General features: G+C 32.4%; 2 protein-coding genes across 2 annotated transcripts in view; one reads left to right on the forward strand and one right to left on the reverse strand.

Annotated features, from left to right (window-relative positions):
* The first annotated feature begins 12,067 nt into the window (after positions 1 to 12,067).
* Positions 12,068 to 14,469, forward strand: LOC124918998. Its single transcript, XM_047459093.1, has 3 exons — positions 12,068 to 12,264; positions 13,282 to 13,549; positions 14,279 to 14,469. Exons 1-2 carry the CDS (start codon positions 12,189 to 12,191, stop codon positions 13,509 to 13,511), a joined length of 306 nt encoding a protein of 101 aa, XP_047315049.1. The 5' UTR covers positions 12,068 to 12,188; the 3' UTR covers positions 13,512 to 13,549; positions 14,279 to 14,469.
* A 2,712-nt stretch (positions 14,470 to 17,181) lies between these two features.
* The window catches only part of LOC124933452 (protein TIC 214-like), a 5,649-nt gene continuing 2,685 nt past the window's right edge, over positions 17,182 to 20,145 (reverse strand). The window contains exon 2 of the mRNA XM_047473855.1: positions 17,182 to 20,145. This exon is cut by the window's right edge and continues 651 nt beyond it. Within this exon, the coding sequence (XP_047329811.1) occupies positions 17,182 to 20,145 (2,964 nt within the window).

A 20,145-nucleotide genomic window follows, 5' to 3' on the forward strand; every position in this document is an offset into this window, starting at 1 on the left:
TGTCGATTGGGGTCCGGAGACCCTCGATCTAGGCTCGGGAGCTCTCGGTCTGGGCTTGGGAGCTCTTGGTCTAAGTATCGGAGTTCGTCGATTAGGATGCTAAGGATCTCGGTCCTTGTGTCATGGACAAAAACTCAGTCACCGAATATTCTCTCGTCTTGCGCGGCACTAGGCTAGATTGCCACAATCCTAGCTAGTCAGCCTTCTAAAGTGTGCAAGAAAATGGAATACTTGAGAGAGAAAGAGCTTGGAGAATATCGTGTTTATTGCTTACAAGAGTGAGGTATTACAAGTGTGTGTTGAGTTTTTGAACATTGGTTGAGTTCTATGACCTAGACTTGTTTATATACAAATGGGAAGATCATTCTAGATCTTCCTTGTCCTAGATATTTCTAGACTCTTCTATTACTAATCTAAACCTAATAATTTCTAGAGGTTTCTAGAGAATTCTACTATGACCTATACATGAGAACTCATAGAGAATTCTAGAGAGTTCTCCCACCTTACATACAAAAGGAACTTCCTAGAGAATTCTAGAAAGTTCCATGTCCCTACTTACAAAAGAGGAACTCCTAGATAAATCTAGAGAGTTCCATGACCTCACTCATAAAAGGGGAACTCCTAGATAAATCTAGAGAGTTCCGTGACCAACAAAAATCCAGGAACTCCTAGAGGATTCTAAAAAGTTCCAGAAATGACCCAAGACATGAATATTCTGGAAAATGCACCTTGTAGGCTTGACATGTGCACCCCATACCAATGGTCTGTGACATTCTCCCCCACCTAAGTCGTGGCCGACCTCGGCACGACCTTAGAACGATGTATGGTGATCTTCTTCCTGGTGTCCCGTGAGTGCTCTTCCTCCCCCTTGCACGTCACGGCATCGGGTGCACCTATGGCCTCCAGCTCCAACCGATATGAGACATTTCCCACACATCTCTCGATTGAAAATGGTCCCTCGAATCTGCGCACAAGCCCCTTGAGCACAGACCGTAGAGACTTCAATTGTTGCGGGGCAACTTCCCCCTTCCACCGTCCCCTTTCCGGACTGCACGCCCTACATCTTTTCCCATGGACTTGACGCGAGTGAAGGCGGACTGACTTTGGCCCACGTTGCCTGTGGCCAAACCTTGTGGATCTGATGGTTTTGTGCCTTTAGCCTTGAGCCGCTCGAAGACTTTGCACCTCCTTTGGACTTCCTTGGGTACTTGTCCTTTCCCTTTGGAACCGTCCCCATCATCCACCTCATCAAAAGTGGTAAAAGCCCATTTACCACATTTGCGACCTCGGCTAAATCGCATTGCCGAGAACATGCATATTCCCTCTAATTCTCTCCTTGTTGGAATCACGCTAGACTTCCCGTGATCCAGAATGATTAAAGAATCAGAATAAGGCATTATGCAAGCGCGTACCTGATCGCATCATTGTAGTCCCAACACTACGTCGTAGTCTTCTATCGGGACCAAGGTAAACGAGACTGTCCCATACTAGTCTCCGATCCTGGTGTGCACTTTCCTAGCCTCCTCAGCCACCGGTTTGGCTACATCGAAGGACTTCACCGTCCCTCTTGTTGGGCTGATCCGCAGACCCAACGCCTTGGCTACTCCTTTTCGCATGAAGTTGTGCGTAACCCCTGTATCCACTAGTGCCTTAATGCGTCTTCTCCCGATCCAAGCCTCCACGAACAAAGAGCCACTCTTATTTCCTTTGATCGGCTTCGCAACACTAGTCTTCGCAGCGTTGAGCAGTCTCAAGGATCCCACCCGAGTCTCTTCCTCTTCCTCGGAAGACTCGTGTCCTTTCACTACTGCAACCTTTTCTCCCTTGAATGGGCACATAAACTTTATGTGATTATGGACACCACAAATTTGACACACTCTTGGCTTACCCGAGTCGTCGGTTTTCCCTCACAGAGTTGTTATGTGCATGCCCCTTTCTAGGTGGGCGGTCTCCCCCACCTTTCTCCTGGTCACGTGGGCGGTCTCCCTCACGATTTTCCTCCTCGTCCCTGAGGATCTTCGGCCTATCCACATATACTTTGAGCTCTAACAGTCTTTCTGCAACCGCGATTGTCTCGGAGACGTCCCGCACCTTGGCCCTTTACAGCTCTAACTGTGCCCAAGTCTTAAGGCCATTCACAAACGCGAACAGGGCCTCTTGTTCCGTTAGACTTGGTAACTCGAGCATCAACTCTTGGAACTCCTTCACATACTCCTTGATGCTCCTGTTGTGCACAAGTTGGTTCAACTTTTTCCTATCCTCAAACTCGGCGTTCTCTGGGAAGAATTGGCGCTTGCACTCGGTCTTGAAGTCCTCCCAAGTCTCCATTCGCAGCGTACCTCGTTCAATATCTACTTCTCGCCTCCTCCACCACAGTAGTGCCATCTCTTGCAAGAAGAAAGGTGATGTCTCCAACTTGCCACGATCATCTAGTATGTTTAATGCCTGAAAGTACCTCTCCATGTTCCAAAGGAAGTCCTCCACTTCCCTTGCACTCCTCGAGCCTTTGAACGAAGTTGTCTTGGGAACATCCATCCGACGAGGTGCCGCACCTCGAAGTTCCCCTCCATTCCACCCAATCTGACCCTCCATAGCGTCGAGCCTCCCCATTATCTCCCTTCGGAGAGCATCGATCCTCGCATGGATTTCTCCCCGGATTGTCTCGAGCACTTCATGGCGGATATCATTAGCCTCCCCTCGAACCGATCCCAGCACTTCGTCATAAATGCTCTGGTTCATATTATTAATGATCCACATCACCTCGTTCTCCAACTTTTCACCAACCTCATCCAACGCCGTCACCCTCTCGGCCGCCACACTAAACACTTCGAGAGCCTCCTAGTGCTCGGACATGCCTTCCTCAAGCCGGGTCACCCGCGCTTCCATGTCGACACTCCTCTCGACGGATTTGTCCCTCTTGGACCTCTTGTCCTTCTGTTTGCCGGTCGAAACCTTCGTGACTTTGGAACTTGAATCCATCTCTTCTTGACGCGATCTTCTTTCAAATGCGGAAGCACAAACGTGGATGCGATAACACTTTCGCTCTAATACCACTTGTCACGGACAGAAACTCGGTCACCGAATATTCTCTCGTCCCGCGTGGCACTAGGCTAGATTGCCACAATCCTAGCTAGTCAACCTTCTAAAGTATGCAAGAAGATGGAATACTTGAGAGAGAAAGAGCTTGGAGAATATCTTGTTTATTACTTACAAGAGTGAGGTATTACAAGTGTTGAGTTTTTGAACATTGGTTGAGTTCTATGACCTAGACTTGTTTATATACAAGTGGGAAGATGATTCTAGATCTTCCTTGTCCTGGATATTTCTAGACTCTTCTATCACTAATCTAAACCTAAGAATTCCTAGAGGTTTCTAGAGAATTCTACTAGGACCTATACATGAGAACTCTTAGAGAATTCTAGAGAGTTCTCCCACCTTACATACAAAAGGAACTTCCTAGAGAATTCTAGAAAGTTCCATGACCCTACTTACAAAAGAGGAACTCCTAGATAAATCTAGAGAGTTCCATGACCTCACTCATAAAAGGGGAACTCCTAGATAAATCTAGAGAGTTCCATGACCAATAAAAATCCAGGAACTCCTAGAGGATTCTAGAGAGTTCCAGAAATGACCCAAGACATGAATATTCTAGAAAATGTACCTTGTAGGCTTGACATGTGCACCCCATACCAATGGGTCATGAAACTTGGCTAGGATTACTAGTATAGGTGTAAAAACCTATTGGTCTAGGACTAGCTTGGGGCTAGGTTTCTCGGTCGAGGTGTATAAACCTCTAGGTCTTAAACTAGTTATAGGCTAAGTCATTCGGCCATTGGATTAGAGCTCTCGATCCCAAGTTTCGGATTCTCTATCCTAGGTCTCGGGAATCTCGATTCCGAACGCTAACCTCTTAGTCCTAGGTCTTAGGAGTCTTGATCACATGTTTAAATTTCTCGGTCCTGGGAGTTTCGGTCCCAAGTTTAAATTTCTCGGTCTTTGGAGTCTTGGTCCTAGGTAAGATCTTTAGGTCCTAGGTGAATCCTTGGTTGGGTCTCTTGGTCTTAACTTAAGAAAATTGGTCCTAGGTCTCAATCCTAGGCTAACAAGCCTCGATTCTCAAGAACACAAGGAATCATTTTTTAAAATTCATTTTTTAAGTTCTGATTTTTTGATTTAGGAGTTTAGGTTACTTCACAAAGCTCCCAGAAACATGTTGATCATAATCTCAAGGTATCAATCGACCTATATGATGATCAATTTGTTCAAAATAGTTTGTGATCAAAATTTTAGTTTTTGATTTTAAAACTGTTTTGAAGTGAAAGAAGTTATCCAATAGCTTCCTCATATCACATATATTTAATTGGTATCAAAACATGAACATTAGCGGTTCGTTTTGACCAATTCAAAAAGTTAATATTTTTATTTTATTTTGAAATTTTTGATTTTGATCAAACATGATCCGGATGGATCAAACATGATTGAGATGGATCAAACATGATCCAAACAGTTTCCCAACATGTTTATAATCACGTTGGGAAACTTTTTGGCAATGATTCAACAGAATTAACCCAAGAACAACAAACCCGTTTTTTTATTTATTTTTGAAATTCAAATTTGAATTATTGTTATTTAGATCGCTTGATCGGTTTTATCATATCCTAATAGTTCCTAAATGATCCTAGGAATGATTTCAATCCATGAAACACTATAAACAACAAACATACAAGCTTTTACAATTTGAAATATAAAAATTTCAAATTCAAACTGTAAATATGAATTAGAGGGTGATTGAAATCATATCAAGGATTGGAGAACACTCCTTGAACCTTAGGAAATCTATTGGGATGCTTAGATCTAAGCCTTAAGGTCTTTAACAAATTTTTCGAAAAAATCCAAATGCTTTGATCTTTAATGGCAGATTTCTGAAATCTTCCGATTTGAAGGTGGAAATTGGATTCTTGGCCTTTGGAATGATTCATGGGGGTATTTATAATGTCTCAAGGTCGGTTGAGGCTCCAAGTGGGTTAAATCAACTAAAAGCCATTAATGGTGTTTTGGGAGAATGATCACCATCGTAGGGTGATCATTCTGGACTTTGAATTAGTCAATTTTGTGGACCAATGACTGAGTTCCAAAAAGAGAAGATCAACACGGGTCTTCATGCTTATCTAGATGGCGGTCGTAATGCAGAAGAAGACCAGAGCCAAAAACGACATCGTTTTGATGTTAGACGCGCTCCGTTAGCGGTCCGTTCAATGCCATTGGCGTTTGGGCATTCTGTTAGTGTTCTAGATAATGGACATTTTCTGATCCGCTATGTCCTGGGCGCGCATTGCTCTAGCTTCAACCGACTACGCGGAGCTCTCCTAAGCGTTGGATGAAAATTCAGCGCTAATTACCTTTAATCCTATGTTCTTTCATCCGAGAAACGAATTGGTCAATTAAAGGTCCTGTGCCACTTTCACTCCAATCTATAATACCATTAATCCATCTTTCTTTGTATAGCCAACTCATAACAAAATGTTAAATCGAATGACACAACCGAATTCAATCATCCTAGATGGAACTTGTACACATAACGTGCAAGAAGTACCATGCACGAGCAAAGAAAAACCAAAAAACCAAACTCTACATAACGTAAAGTTGTCAGAGTACGATTAACCTTTGGATTTGAAATCACTTGGCCGTTTAGAGGTAGCTCCATCTCGACCAAAAAAGGTAAAAGAGGTTAGAGCCGATAGAAATCAAAGAACCCTTGTATCCGTTCGAGTTTCACTTCTCTAGAGAAGATGAGAGGCTAAAAGTGAAATTTTTTGCAACACATACCGAAAGGGTACTAATTAAGTCGACCACTAATAACTAGTTCTATTAGGATCGACTACAACAATAGAAGGGGGTTGAATATTGTTGTATTAAACTTGACTTTTAATTCAATTTTAATCCTGTTAAAGATTAAAATTTGTTTATATTCTTCATAAGTTGTCGCAAACTCTTGAATTGTTTTAAGTGCGAAAATGCTTACTAGATTTGAAGCGGTAGATGCAAGACGGAAAGATGCGGAAAGTAAATAACACAAGAGTTTTATGGATGTTCGGAAATTAAACTTTTACGTCACCATTCTTCTGTTTTTTGAAGGATTCCACTAGAAGACTTTGGTTTGCACAGCGTCTATATAAACCCAGTCAGAACTCAAGACTTAACAACTACCTGTTCTAAACTCCTAGCACTCACTCTGTTGAACATACAACTTTCTGTTCAACTTACAATATTGAAAATACTCTCAGCTTATACAATGTATGCTTTTTACAATTAGAGAGAGAGTAAGAACTTAGAACTTATATATCTGTTTATCTGTAAGAGAACTAGAACTAGAGCTTGAACTAGAGAGATCACCGTTGTATTCTGAAGCTCTTTTATATTGAAGCATAGCAACGACCGACTCTGATTCTTGGATTGTGAAATGACTGGGAAGGATTCGTCGTACCGAGAATCTAGATATTCAGGGATCCACCGTACCGGAAATACAGGGATCCGCCATTCATAAATTTAGGGATTTGACGTTGTACCTTGATGTCTTTTGATGTTGAGATGTAGGCAACAGTCGAATCTGATACGTAGATACGTGTCGACTATCTAATGGTTGAACACTTAGTGGAAGTTGTAATAAGCTAACTAGGAAGTCTGCTTTTAATGAACTTTGTTGTTCACTATGCTGATGAGCTATGCAGATAAGAAGAGCACTTCTTCAGACAACTACTGAAGCAAGGCTGCTGCTGCCAACGCTTCTTCAGACTGTTGTTAAAGCAAGACATCTGCTCGCGCTTTTTCAGACTGCTGCTGAAGCAAGGCGTATGCTCACGCTTCCTCAACTTGAGACGTTTGCTTGCGCTTCTTCAGCTTGAGACGTCTGCTTGCGCTTCTTCAGCTATTCATGCGCATAAATATTTACACAACTTAGTTTTATATACTTATAATTCATCATCAAAACTATGTCGTATTTGATTAAACTTAGTTTTATTCACCTAAGTTTATTTTAATCAATTAATGCATTTAATCTTAATTAATTATTTCTCTTTTAATTAATTTTTTCTTTTTCTTCATTTAACTTATTCTAACCAGTTCGATACAAAGTAGACTCCCCATTCATTAGATAGAGAAGATCGCCAACTTTTCGTGATTCGCTGCCAAACTTTTTCTAATTCAATGAATATTCTCAAGAAGTAAACCTTAAGTGTTGCGAAAGAATAGAATGGGGAACGAAACAAAATGTACCGTATTTTCTGCTTCACTTTATTCCCGCTCAAAGGAGCGCTTGAACTCCACTAGACTGTCCCTCTTACTGAAAGGAAATTTTCTATGACCGAATTTTCTATGACCGAATTTTCTATGACCATTGGTCGCCTACTAACTTGCCTAGCTTCGGCTTTCGACAGCTTCCAGCTAATAAATATATAACTTTTTATTTTGAATTTTATTAATAGAATAATATAGTATATCATTCGTGTTTCTGTTACAATACAGCGAAACTATATGGTTCGAATGAAGAGAAAAAGAAAGGTTATCCACCTTCAAGTGAGGTCCCGCGGATCGTGAACGGATTCGCCTCTGTGATCGTTGGAACCCAATTTGCTATTCTCCCATTTCTTCCTATTCATACCACATACATGGCGCGAATCCTGAGCTTCTTGTTACCGATAGACATCAATTCAAGTCGCTGAGGGACCTCTTCGCGCGCGAGAGCATTATAACAATGGAAGCTTAGCACATCTATCTTCAAAGAACACATGAAAAGGAAGACGAATCAAAACCATAAAAAAAAACGAATGAATCTTGGAGGATTTCCAAGAAATTCTTCGATTTCTTCAAGAAGCGGATGATTAATCATTCTCACGTTCCGTGCAAATCAGGCCTTGGCCAATCCACGTGACCTACTTGATGAATGTCGGCGATTGAGACATCATAAATTGGTCTGCGGGCATCGCGATAAGTCATCTGATAGAATCGAACTTTTGATTGATCTAGACACTTAGGATACTATGGATTAAGTTAGGGTGGGTGGTACCGCTTAGATTGCGGCCAATCTTGCTAACAGGTTTGGGCTTAGAGTGCGTGAAACTCATCAATACAAGGCTGCTCTTTGCAGCTTGCAAAAAGAAGGGTTTGGTTCCTCTTGTAGCTACCACAACTGAGCGCTTTCAAATATTAAGTCAGTCATGTACGTCTAGCTCAACCCTTAGACTTTTTTATATTTATTCTTGAATTCTAGTCTAACTCTCCTTTTTGTCTGCAATTGGATCTCCAATAATTTACTTACGACTTCAGAACGAAAGCAGAAAGATAGCAAGCGGTCACAAATGATTCAATGAAACTTTCTATGATTTATTGTCTAAAACTCCATTTCTTTCTTTCTTTCTTTGGATTGCTAATTTTGCATTTGCATATGCTACAACTAATTTTCTTAGTTTCGGCCACACATGATCGCAAATATATATTTTTTTCTTAAATCCTTAAAGGTTTGTTTAAATTATTTTTTCTTTCACCCTTTTACTTTTATTTTTGATTTTTTAAATACTCAAAACATTAAAATAAATATAGCAAATATTTAACCAATTTATTATTATTTCTTTTATATTTTTAGGGTTAAATAAATAATTCTTTCAAATGAAATGGTTACAACAATTCATTCTAAATTATTTATTTTTATCCCTTATTTTTTTATAAAATTATTTTAGATAAATGAGTGCAACATTTATCTTAAATAATTTTATTTTTATTTTTTTTGACCATTTTCCTCTATTAATTAGGTTTTAATTATCACAATTGTCTAATTAATTATTTTTAATTAATTTTTGGCCATGAGGTTAATTATTTTGATTTTATTTATTTGAAAATAATTATTTTATTATTATAAATTGGAGTGTAAATTTTTTGTGTTTACAACCCTATGCTGGATTGAATCGGGCGTGGGTTGTACCGTCGATTCTTGAGCGCAGTTTGGGTGAGGATATAGGTATGGTTCAGATCGGGGTCAACGCGGCTTGAACCAAAGTCAAAACGGGGCGAGGCGCAAGGGTAAACTAGACATGACTAGGGGTGGTAATGGGTATCGATATGTTCAATACCTGTGAAAATCGAGACTATAATCTTAGTGAGTAATAAATTGTTATTTTAATTTCTCAACCACTATGAGTCATTTTAGTTATCATGATATATTTAATAGAATCAATACATTTATAATACATTTATGCTCTTACATTTATCCATCAAGACTAAGACTCTAGTTAGTACAAAATGATGATTTTAAAGCCTTTTCTTTATATATATATATATATATATATATATATATATATATATATATATATATATATATATATATATAAACTCAAAGCCTTGAGTTTTAAACAACTTTTTTTATTATTAAGAGACGAGGTATTCTTTCTCAATTTGTGGATTAATTTGATTTATTTCGTTTCTTTTTTTCAAATGTTACTCTTATTTTAATTTGTTTAATATAAAAAGGTTTGTAATAGTTATCCCTAAATATTTAGTGAAATAATGAAGTTTCTTTTTAGAGAATCGGTTTTTAAAAAAATACCTTTCCTTATTACTTGTTTTCTGAAATCTTCAATTTAGTTTATAAGAGAGATTAATGTTTTATTTTTTTAAAGAAGTTTATAGGGGTGTTCAACCGGTCGGTTAACCGGTTCACCAGTTAAACGGTTCCGGTTAAGACCGGTTTTGCCATTTATTTTATAAACCGATTAACCGGCCGTTAATGGTATCGGTTTTACCGGTTCTAGTTCTACTGGTTTTGATCGGTTTCGGTCAGTTAACCGGGTTTAACTAGGAACCGATAATTCAATTTTTTAAATTAAGTAATAAATTTATGAAATGATTTTTTTTATAAATTATTGTTTGCACTTTCCTATTATAGTTGAAAAAATTCAAATTCATTATGTCGATTAGTCTTTGACCAACAAGTATATAGGCGAATATGATTGAATCTCCTTCTCAACCGATAGAACGGAAAGTAGAATCGGTAAGTTTTAATAAATAATGGTTATCTGAATAAATTATTTTAGTTTGTTTTTAATTTATTTTTGTAAAATTTTATATAAATTATAATGTTTTTATAAAATTATTTTATAAAAATTATAATTTAAAATTTAAAAATAAAAAAGATTTATAAATTATTAAATATTATTTATAATATATCTATTATTTATAAAATAACTAATACAAATTATAAAATATAAAAATATATAATTAAATTATTACCGGTTTACCGGTTAAACCGTTAGAAAAATAGGTAAACCGAAAACCGAACCGTTTAACCGGTAAAAAATCGGTTGACCGGAACTGTTACAACCGGTTAACTAATAAACCGTTAAAATGGAACCGGTTAACTACCGATTCGGTTGGGTTACCGATTTTCCGTTTTTTTTTACAGCGCCAGAAATTTATATTGAGAAAATGTTGGATATTTTTTATGGACTCATTGCAAGTGCTGACTTTTTGTTCCCTTTGTGTTCAACCTTTGGCTAAATTAGAACTACAAACTAATTTAATTTTTAAAAATTAAAAAAAAATTATTAATCTTTAATATTATTTTATAAACGGGTATAATTCTGTTACCGTATCAAAGTTGCTGGTATATCGTTAATATTCATATATTACTTATATTATATTGATATTTTGTTATATATCAAAATAACGTACGATGTCAAAAATTTCAGTATAAAATCATATATATATATATAAATAAATATATATATATATATATAAATAAATATCATACCAAACATATACGTCATTAATTACTCCAATTATTAATTTTAAAGTGTTCAAACTTTTCTTATTATTGGATTTTTATTTTGACACGATTACAATTGTACTACACTTTATGGAGTTTAATAATTATTTAATTTAAAATATATATTTTTGTTAAAGTAATGATATGATATAAATTTATAAAATTATTGACATTTTGAGTCAAAACTTATGACCACACTCAAATTCAATTCTCAAAAAATATTTTCAAATGAGTTCATTCACGTGCCACAAAATTTGTACACTTTTATTGAATTATTGAAGTTTTATTTTGTGTAAAGAAAAAACAAACAATACTTTATGACATTCCAATATAAAAAAATTTCTTATCACATTCTAGCATTAATTACACAAGGGATATAATTATTACTGTTATTTTTTTAAAATTATAATTTATTGTATAGAGATAGTTTGATATTAGGTTATTTGAAGTTTTTTTTTTTAACATATCACATCATTATGATTTAATTATCAAACTAATTAATTCATTAATAAAAATATTAAAATATTTTTAATTTACTTTTATTAAATTTAAATTTTAAATATAAATATATATTTTTAATAATTTATCTAAAACAAATCTCAAATAATCCAAATTTTTTATCAAATAAATTTTTTATTTTAGATATTATTCAACAAAATTTTTAAAATTCAAAATTAGCTCTAAAATAAACATCTCTATCTCTCCAAATTAGAACCTTTTGAATGAAAAAAAATAAAGAGTCAATATGTTTATTACTAACAAATATAAATATTTATTATGTTTGTACATAAATCAAAATTTATAATAATAATTGGTAGAATGTTTTGGTTCAATTGATATTTTGAACATTTAATTAAAATATATTTTGTTTTAACAATTTTAAACTTGTGGTTAACTTATTATTTAAATATAAAATTTATTAATAAATAAAAATTAATATCATAATTTAACCACTCGAAATTTTAATGAATTAAAATATTGAATACAAATTATTTTAATTCAGGTAATCAAAACTTTTAATTAGAAAAAAAATTGATAATTGAATTAATAATATGAATCTTTTATTTATTTATAAATTTTACATAAATAATAAGTTTATTATTTATAATTTTTTAATTTAATTAAAAAAATATTTTATACCAAATAAGAAAAAAAATATTTTAAATTATAACTTGAAATATATTTGAATAAAATTTGTTAGTCAAAATAAAACAAATGATTAATAAACAAAAAAACAGACTTAGCACAAATAAACAGGATCTGAGAATTGATTAGAGGAGAAAGACGAGTTCTTGTTCTACAAACGCCAGCGGTGGTAGCGTAGAAACAAAGGGCGAATTCACAGAGAAAAAGAAAGAACAAATCTCAGAAAGAGATGAGAGACTTCTTTGGCGTCAGATCGTTGCGATTCCTGTTGTTTTTCTCATCGATCGCTCTACAATTTCTTTCTGGTTCGTTACCTTTCTCAGATCCCCAATCTTCTCTTCTCTTCTCTTTCTACAAACCATTGCAACTCAACAAGGATTGTTATCTTCTTCGTTCATCTTCTTATCTAATTTTAGGTTTACATTCTTCAGTTTTGTTGATGATCTGTTTTTCTAAGCTTCTTTATTGCTAATTTTACAATTCTATGATCTGGTACTATATATAATCTCACGTGGATTGTATTTCTATCTGTGGATCTGCAATAGGTATTCACAAAATCAAAGACTATTATGTTCTTCTTCTTTCTGTCAATTGAGTGATTCACACACTAATAAAACTGTTTGAACTTTTTCATAATAATGATTTCTTGAGACTGCTGTTTATATCTTGCTGCAATTCGAATCTATCTAGTATCTATCTATATATTATAATACATGTGATCTTCAGTCAGATAACAAACAAGGTAAGGTCATTTCAAGATACATGGTAATTAAATTTAATAGGGTTTGAAATCTGACCAATATTCTCATTGTCCTTGTTTATCTTTTGTAGATCACTCAGTTTCCAATGAACATTGCTTCTTTGTTTGTCTTTTTTTCTTCTTCCATTTCTATTCATTTGTACAAATCTGTAACCTAGGGTTTAGAGGAGATTTAAGGTGAGGAGGTAGATATGAGAGGAGACTGAACTTCCATTCAACATTCTGACATAATCCCTTATAGAGAAATCCAACTATTATTATTATTATCTGCTATTTACAATAACAGTAACAAGAATCCTCTGAACGAGTCTGCATTCATGGTAGTTTTCTTGATTTGAATCATAACAATTCATACTATTCTTCATGAGACAAATGATGTAAATGACCCATTCCTTGTTTGATGTGGGTTATTTAAGATTAGTATCAAATAATCCACTATCCAATCAACAATCTTTTAATATATATTTATGCCCCTACTATATTTCTACTCAAATAACCTGATTTTCAATAATCTACCACTTGGCTATTTGAATAACCCCTAATTTTATCGAGGTGGTTTCAGGAATTTGCGAGGATGATTCAGGAAAAAATGAAGAGAAGAAGGAATCTAAGAGTAGTAGTACAGGATCAAAGATAGCTGTCATATGTCTTGTAATTATTGCAGCTGTTTCGTTATCCTTCTTCCTATTCAAACTATGGCAAAAGAAGAAACGTGAAGCGCAATATGCACGCCTCTTAAAGTTGTTTGAAGAGGATGATGAACTTGAACTTGAACTCGGCCTCCAAGATTAAACCCATGTTTCCCATTTTTATTATTCCAAGATCTTCAGGTGCGCCTCCTAACTTACCTGATTGTTTGTTATCTTCTGTCTTTGTTTGGAATATTTCGATTTTAGTTTCAATTCTTGCAAATTGACATAAATTGCCCTATTAGAGAAGTAATGAAAAAGCTAGCTACTAATGGTTGTGCATTTAACAGGAAACTTAAGAGCTCGAAGTTCATAATTTTCTGGTTTGGTATAAAATTTCATGATCCAATCTATAAGAGCTCGTTTGATGATGGGGTTTTTTGTGTGTTTTTTACCAAAAAAAACTTCTATCATGTTTTGATTCTTTTCCAACATCAATTCATTAACCAAGATTCTCTTATTTTATTATTATAAAATTTAAATATAAAAAAAACATTATAGTAATTCAATAAATTAAAAACTCAAATAACCTATTTTTCCATCAAATAAGTTATTTTCTTCAAATAACCCAACATCAAACAAGCTCTTTGGAAACACTCTTGGAGGTGGATTAGTTTGAACGAGAAATCATTATTTTCATCTATAGTTTCTGAATATATGTCTAATTAAGTTAAGTTCCAAAATCATTATTTTGTTTAAAGTTATATGGAATTTATTGACATTTTCTAGCCCAGAGCTCCAAAAAGTATTTATTCACTCTTTTATCCATAACTTTCCCTTACTTTTTGTAAGTACATCCGAACTCTAATTCTTGAATTATTGTGTGTAATCAATATTATTATTTGTAACGATCATTTGTCTCATGTATAGGCTTTCTCAAAAATGATGATTGAAGGAGAAATGATGAAGAAAATCAAGTTTGTAGCATAAACACGATGTAGTAATATATATATATCTTAATTGAAAAAAAAAACATTTTTAATACAAATTCATATGATTCTTCCTTAAATACGTGTGAATTATTATTATTATTATTATTATTTGTTTGATAGATAGAGATAGATTCCCCTTAATTTTCTTGTATGTGTACTTTAATTGAATATTATTATTCAAATCTCACAACACTTAAAATACAATTTTGCACCAATATGGAAATTATATTCTCTCTTTGAAAAAAATGGATAAAAATAAAAAGAATTTGTTTTATTTCACATTTCTCTAATTTTTACTTTTATTTTAAAATTATTATTCATTTATTAAAATGAAAAGTTCTATACATATATATGAAGGGAAAATAAACAAATATATATATATATATATATATATAAAATGATGTTTCAATTTTAAAGTGTCCGGATCATCATCAGGAATCTATATATATATAATGATGCTTAATTTTTAAAGTGTCCGGATTGCCGGGTCGAGAGTTGTGGTTAATTTGAATACTTGGGTCGGATTGTGGGTTGACCCGTTTTTAAATTTAAAACGGTTAAAAATAAAATTAAAAATGCTAGAGGTATGTTTCGAACTTGCAACCTAATAAAATAAGTACAACTCTTTAACCAACTAGGCTACATAGACTTTATATTTTAAATTCAACACAAAATTTGATAAACGCATGACGTTTTAATATTAATATAAGTTCAACTTTTTAACTAACTAATATATAATGATGTTGAGTAAATGGATATTTAGGTCGGATTGTGGGTTGACTCACCCATAAACTTAAAACGGTTAAAAATAAAATAAAAAACGTTATCCGTAATTTTTTTTCAACGGTTTTTTATATTATTTTTCGTGCAATGCACAGGCTAAATGCTAGTATATATAATGATACTTAATTTTTAAAGTTTTCGGATTGTCGGGTCGAGACCTGTGGTTAATTTGAATATATATGTGAGAGTAATGGATACTTGGGGTAGGATTGTGGGTTGACTCGTTCATAAATTTAAAACGGTTTAAAATAAAATAAAAAATGCTTTAGGTATATTTCGAACTGGCAACATAACAAAACAAGTACAACCCTTTAACCAACTAAGTTAATAACACTTTAATTTTTAAATTTAATACCAAATTTGATAAACGCTTGACATTTTAACAATATAAGTTCAAATTCTGAACTAACTAATATATATATATATATATATATATATATAAAATTATGCTTAATTTTTAAAGTGTCCGGATTGTGGGATTGAGAGCGGTGATTAATTTGGATATATATGTGAGAGTAAATGGATATTTGGGTCGGATTGTGGGTTGATCCGCCCATAAATTTAAAACGATTAAAAATAAAATTAAAAATTCTATATGTATGTTTTAAACTTGCAACATAACAAAACAAATACAACCTTTTAACTAAGTGTGATTGTGATATGGTTTGCAGAGGTATAATAAATCGGTATCAATTGAAAATGTTTAAAAAATTATGAATCAAATATTTGATTGACTAAAGTGTGGTCACGATGCTAAATATTAAAAAATATGAATCAAATATTTGATTGCCAAAATAAAATTGTAAGGTCATGAAATGAAAGGTTCATTCGGAATTTTAAAGTGTCCGGATTGTTGAGTTGAGAGTTGTGGTTAATTTGGATATATATGTGAGAGTAAATGGATACATGGGTCGGATTGTGGGTTGACCCGCTCATAAACTTAAAACGGTTAAAAATAAAATTAAAAATGTTATACGTATGTTTCAAACTTGCAACCTAACAAGACAAGTACAACCTTTTAACCAAGTGTGATTGGGATATGGTTTGCCGATGTATAATAGGCCGATATCAATTGAAAGTGTTTAAACAAATATGAATCAAATATTTGATTGACTAAAGTATGATGTCACGATGCTAAATATTAAAAAATATGAATCAAATATTTGATTGACAAAATGAAAGTGTAAGGTCACGAGATTAAAGATTCTTTCGGAAAAAATATGTGATGAAATATGTGAGAAGATAAGTTGTTTTACCGAAATGAATAAAATGTGGAATGAGAATGTTTTATTTTTATTTTAATATATTATTAGTGATTTATTAAGAATTTTAAACATTTAATACATATTATTATATTTTTTTAATTTTATTTTTATTTTTATCTTAGTGCTATCGGGCACGGAAATTTTCCGAGTTATTTTAATATTTGAAAGGTTATATTAACATTAAATATTTAAATATTCTTATTATTTGTTTTTGTATAAAACAAATTTTATTAATTTATATACGTTGTAATGTGTTTTTTTATTTTAATAGTTATTTTTTTAACTAGATATTGAGCCTAAATTATATATAGGGCAAATTACTTAGGTGACCCTCAAGTCAAATTATTTTGATCGCTTACTTTTAGCTCTCGAATTATTTTTTAAAACAAATTACCCCTTAAACTTTCTGAAAGGTCACCAATGACCCTCAAACTATCAAAAGGGGTCACTAAAGGCCTTCTGTCAATTTTTTCCGTTACACATAACGACCTCTAATTAAAACCCTCACTTTCAACCATCATTCTCTCTACAGATTTACAGAAGAAAAATATAGAGTGATCACTCTTTTACTCCCGTTCTTAGCTTATAATTATGGGCATACTTCGTTCTTTTGACCAATTTACAAATGTGGTGCTGGAAGGTGCTTGCAGGGTCGGCCCTGGGGTAAGCCCGACAAACCCTCGGGTTAGGGCAACCCATTCCCCAAGGCAGCCCATTTGTTAAAAATATCAAAATATTTAGATATAATTATTGCATTTTTTTAACATAAATGGTAGTAGCTTGGTGGTTCAAGTTATACATAAAAATTTATTATAGTTAGATTTAAATTGAAAAACAGCAATTTTCTTGGTATACCCCATGGTTTCATTTTATATGTATTATAAAGTAGTATAAATTCTGGGAAAAACCAAAGTTTGAAATCCAATATGGAATCTCTTAGTATTTTTTTATTCATTCCCATCCAATCATAAATTTTTTTTTTTTTATTTGGTGAATTTATTTTTGGATCAATCATAAGAAAAAAACAGTTTTTTTTATCAAATTTTTTAATTATTTGATTATTTTTAGGCCCGGTTTGAGTATTTTGATTACTTTTGATATCAATCTTGATCCAAGTTAAAATATTGATTGTCTTTCTAAGACAAAAATTGTAAATTTTACAATCAAAATATTTTCTATCCGGGTTTTTTTCCATATTCCTAATATCATTTTTTATTAAAAAATTCTTAATAGGGCTATCCCCTAATTCAAATATTTCAAAAATATTGTTTTTATTTGTGTTGTAATTATTAGAACTCTTTGTTTTTTGAAATGTTGAGCCATAAATAGACGGCTCCCTTTTTTGTTCATAATTAATAAATCTATAGCATAAAAGATTATATCTTTTATATTTAAGAAAATTTTCTTTTTCATTTGGTAATGAATAAACTTTGTAATAATTTTTTTTTTTGTAATAAATTAAATGATTTTTTTCATAAAAATCCTGTTTGTTTAAATTTTGTTGTTCAATTGGATCACGTTTATTGATTCTATTTCGGCAGTTTTGTGCTATTAATCTAGACCAGGTAATCGGAGAAAAATTGTATTGATAATGACTTCGTAACCAGCTTCGCCATTGATTTATTTCAGAATTTATAGGTTTCTTTTGTTTTAATTTAGAATAAAATAGTTTTTGTGGTTCAAAATAATTCTTTAGTGAAGTTTTAAGAAACGAAAAAGTTCCATGATATTCAAGAATAGGTCTTAACTTATAGAAGTACAAGTTAAGAGCGGGGGTTTGTGATAATTTGTAAAAGACATATGCTTGCGACAAGGAGGCTAAATCATCAAAATTATCTGAATTCTTATTAAGAATATTCTGAAGCGACTTTTTTCTACTGGAAATAAATTGAATTTTATTTGATTTCTCAAATCTTGTTTCATTACTTTGATTATTGAAAATGTATTTTTCCATTTTTTTTTTTTCACTAAAAAGTTCCATATTTATTCTACGAATAGTAATGATAGATAAAAAGAAATCCATGTAGATTTTTTTAGTAATTTTTTTTTTTAAATAATAGAATTTACGAACGACTCGAGTATTTCTTCTTTTTAATCTTTTTTTTTGTAATTTTAATCTTTTAACATTCAAACTTGTTTTATTATGGCTAATGTTTATTTCCGGAATTCTTTTTTTTTTTTCTTGTTTTAGTCTTTCTATTTTATTTCTGATTATGCTTGTTCTAGCAATTATATCTTTCTTTTTTTTTTCTCTCAGTAAATAATTTGTCCAATTTGTAGATTCAATTTGACTAAATGATTCATTAATTTTAGAATTGTGGTTTTTTTTTAAATCTTTTTCTTTTTTAGTGTCACTTAATTTAGAGACTTTTTTTAATCGAAATAATAGAATTGGATTTAGTTTTGAGAGTTCTTTTTTTATTTTTTTTAAAAATAGAATAACTTTTATAAGCCATTTTTTTTTTTTTTTTAAGAGATTTAGAAAGGATTTTGTTCTTTTTTTTAAAATTATTAGAACTAGATCGTATTTTTTTTTTACTTTTCCTTTTTTTTTTTTTAATTCCTTAATAATTGGTTCAAAAAAAGAATTCCTTTTTCCGGGAAACCCAAAAGGAAGTTCAGTCTCCATTCCCCAAACTGTTAAAAAACAAAACTCAGATTTTTTATCCTTTTTTTTCATTCGATCTATATGAAAGATCCTTGGCTTAGATCTATGCCAAGGTTTCAGACAGAAAGGAAATAGGATCTTTATCTGAATCCCGTCTAGTAACCAATTTTTAGGAAATTCCGTTTCGGATAATTGAATACCATTATAGGTACATTTAACATACATTTCATTATTCCATTCCTTAAAATCCTCAGACCATTCGGGAGCTTGCAATAATAGTATACGTCCTATATTTTTGGCTATTATCAATGAAGGTAATCTAATATATTTTCTAAGCGTTGATTGAGTTATTAACATGAAACCTCTTATTACTTGAGCAAGTGGAATGCTATCCCATATTTCTGCTATTTCTATTCGTTCTTTTTCGTTTTTTTTGCTCTTCTCCTTTTTTCTCTGTTCTTCTGTATACTCGGAAATTTTACATTCTGCTTCTTTTCTTACTCTTTCCAAAATAGAATTTTTTAAAAAAAGTTTCATTAGTTCGGATAGATCAAAAAAAAGGGGAGGGTCCTCTTTTATCCTGTCCAAAAAGAGTGGGGAATGCACATTTGCTTGAAACAGTTTTCCAATAATTATTTTCTTCCTTTGGGCGCGAATAGAACCTTTTATTATATTTCGTCGAAAATCAGATTGTTGTGAATAACGTATCAAAGATATTTGATTTGGTTTAGGGGAATTCTGAGTTTCCTTGTTATTAATATCAATATTACTTTCGTTATCGGTAAAAATTACTACACGTTTGAATTTTCTTGAACGAATTTGATGTCCTACTTGCACTTCTTCAGCACTTTTTGTTTCTTGTTGGTCTAATTCCTTGATTAATTTGTATGACCATCTAGGGATTTTTTTTTTTATTTCTTTAATTTCAATCAATTTTTTTTTTTCAACATTAGCATTACTTCGAATCGCATTGAAAAGAAATTTCAAAATTTTTTTTTCATATTTTGACTCTATTTTTCTTTTTTTTTGTTGGGAAAATAAAGAGGATTTTTTCAACTTTAAACTCAATTTTAATTCCCTATCAAGTTCACTCATTAAACTGAAAAAAAATTTTATTTTTGGCGAGAATGAGGTTTTTTCAAGTATATC

This window comes from Impatiens glandulifera, chromosome 1, assembly GCF_907164915.1.
Source record: "Impatiens glandulifera chromosome 1, dImpGla2.1, whole genome shotgun sequence".
Classification (NCBI taxonomy): Eukaryota; Viridiplantae; Streptophyta; class Magnoliopsida; order Ericales; family Balsaminaceae; genus Impatiens; species Impatiens glandulifera.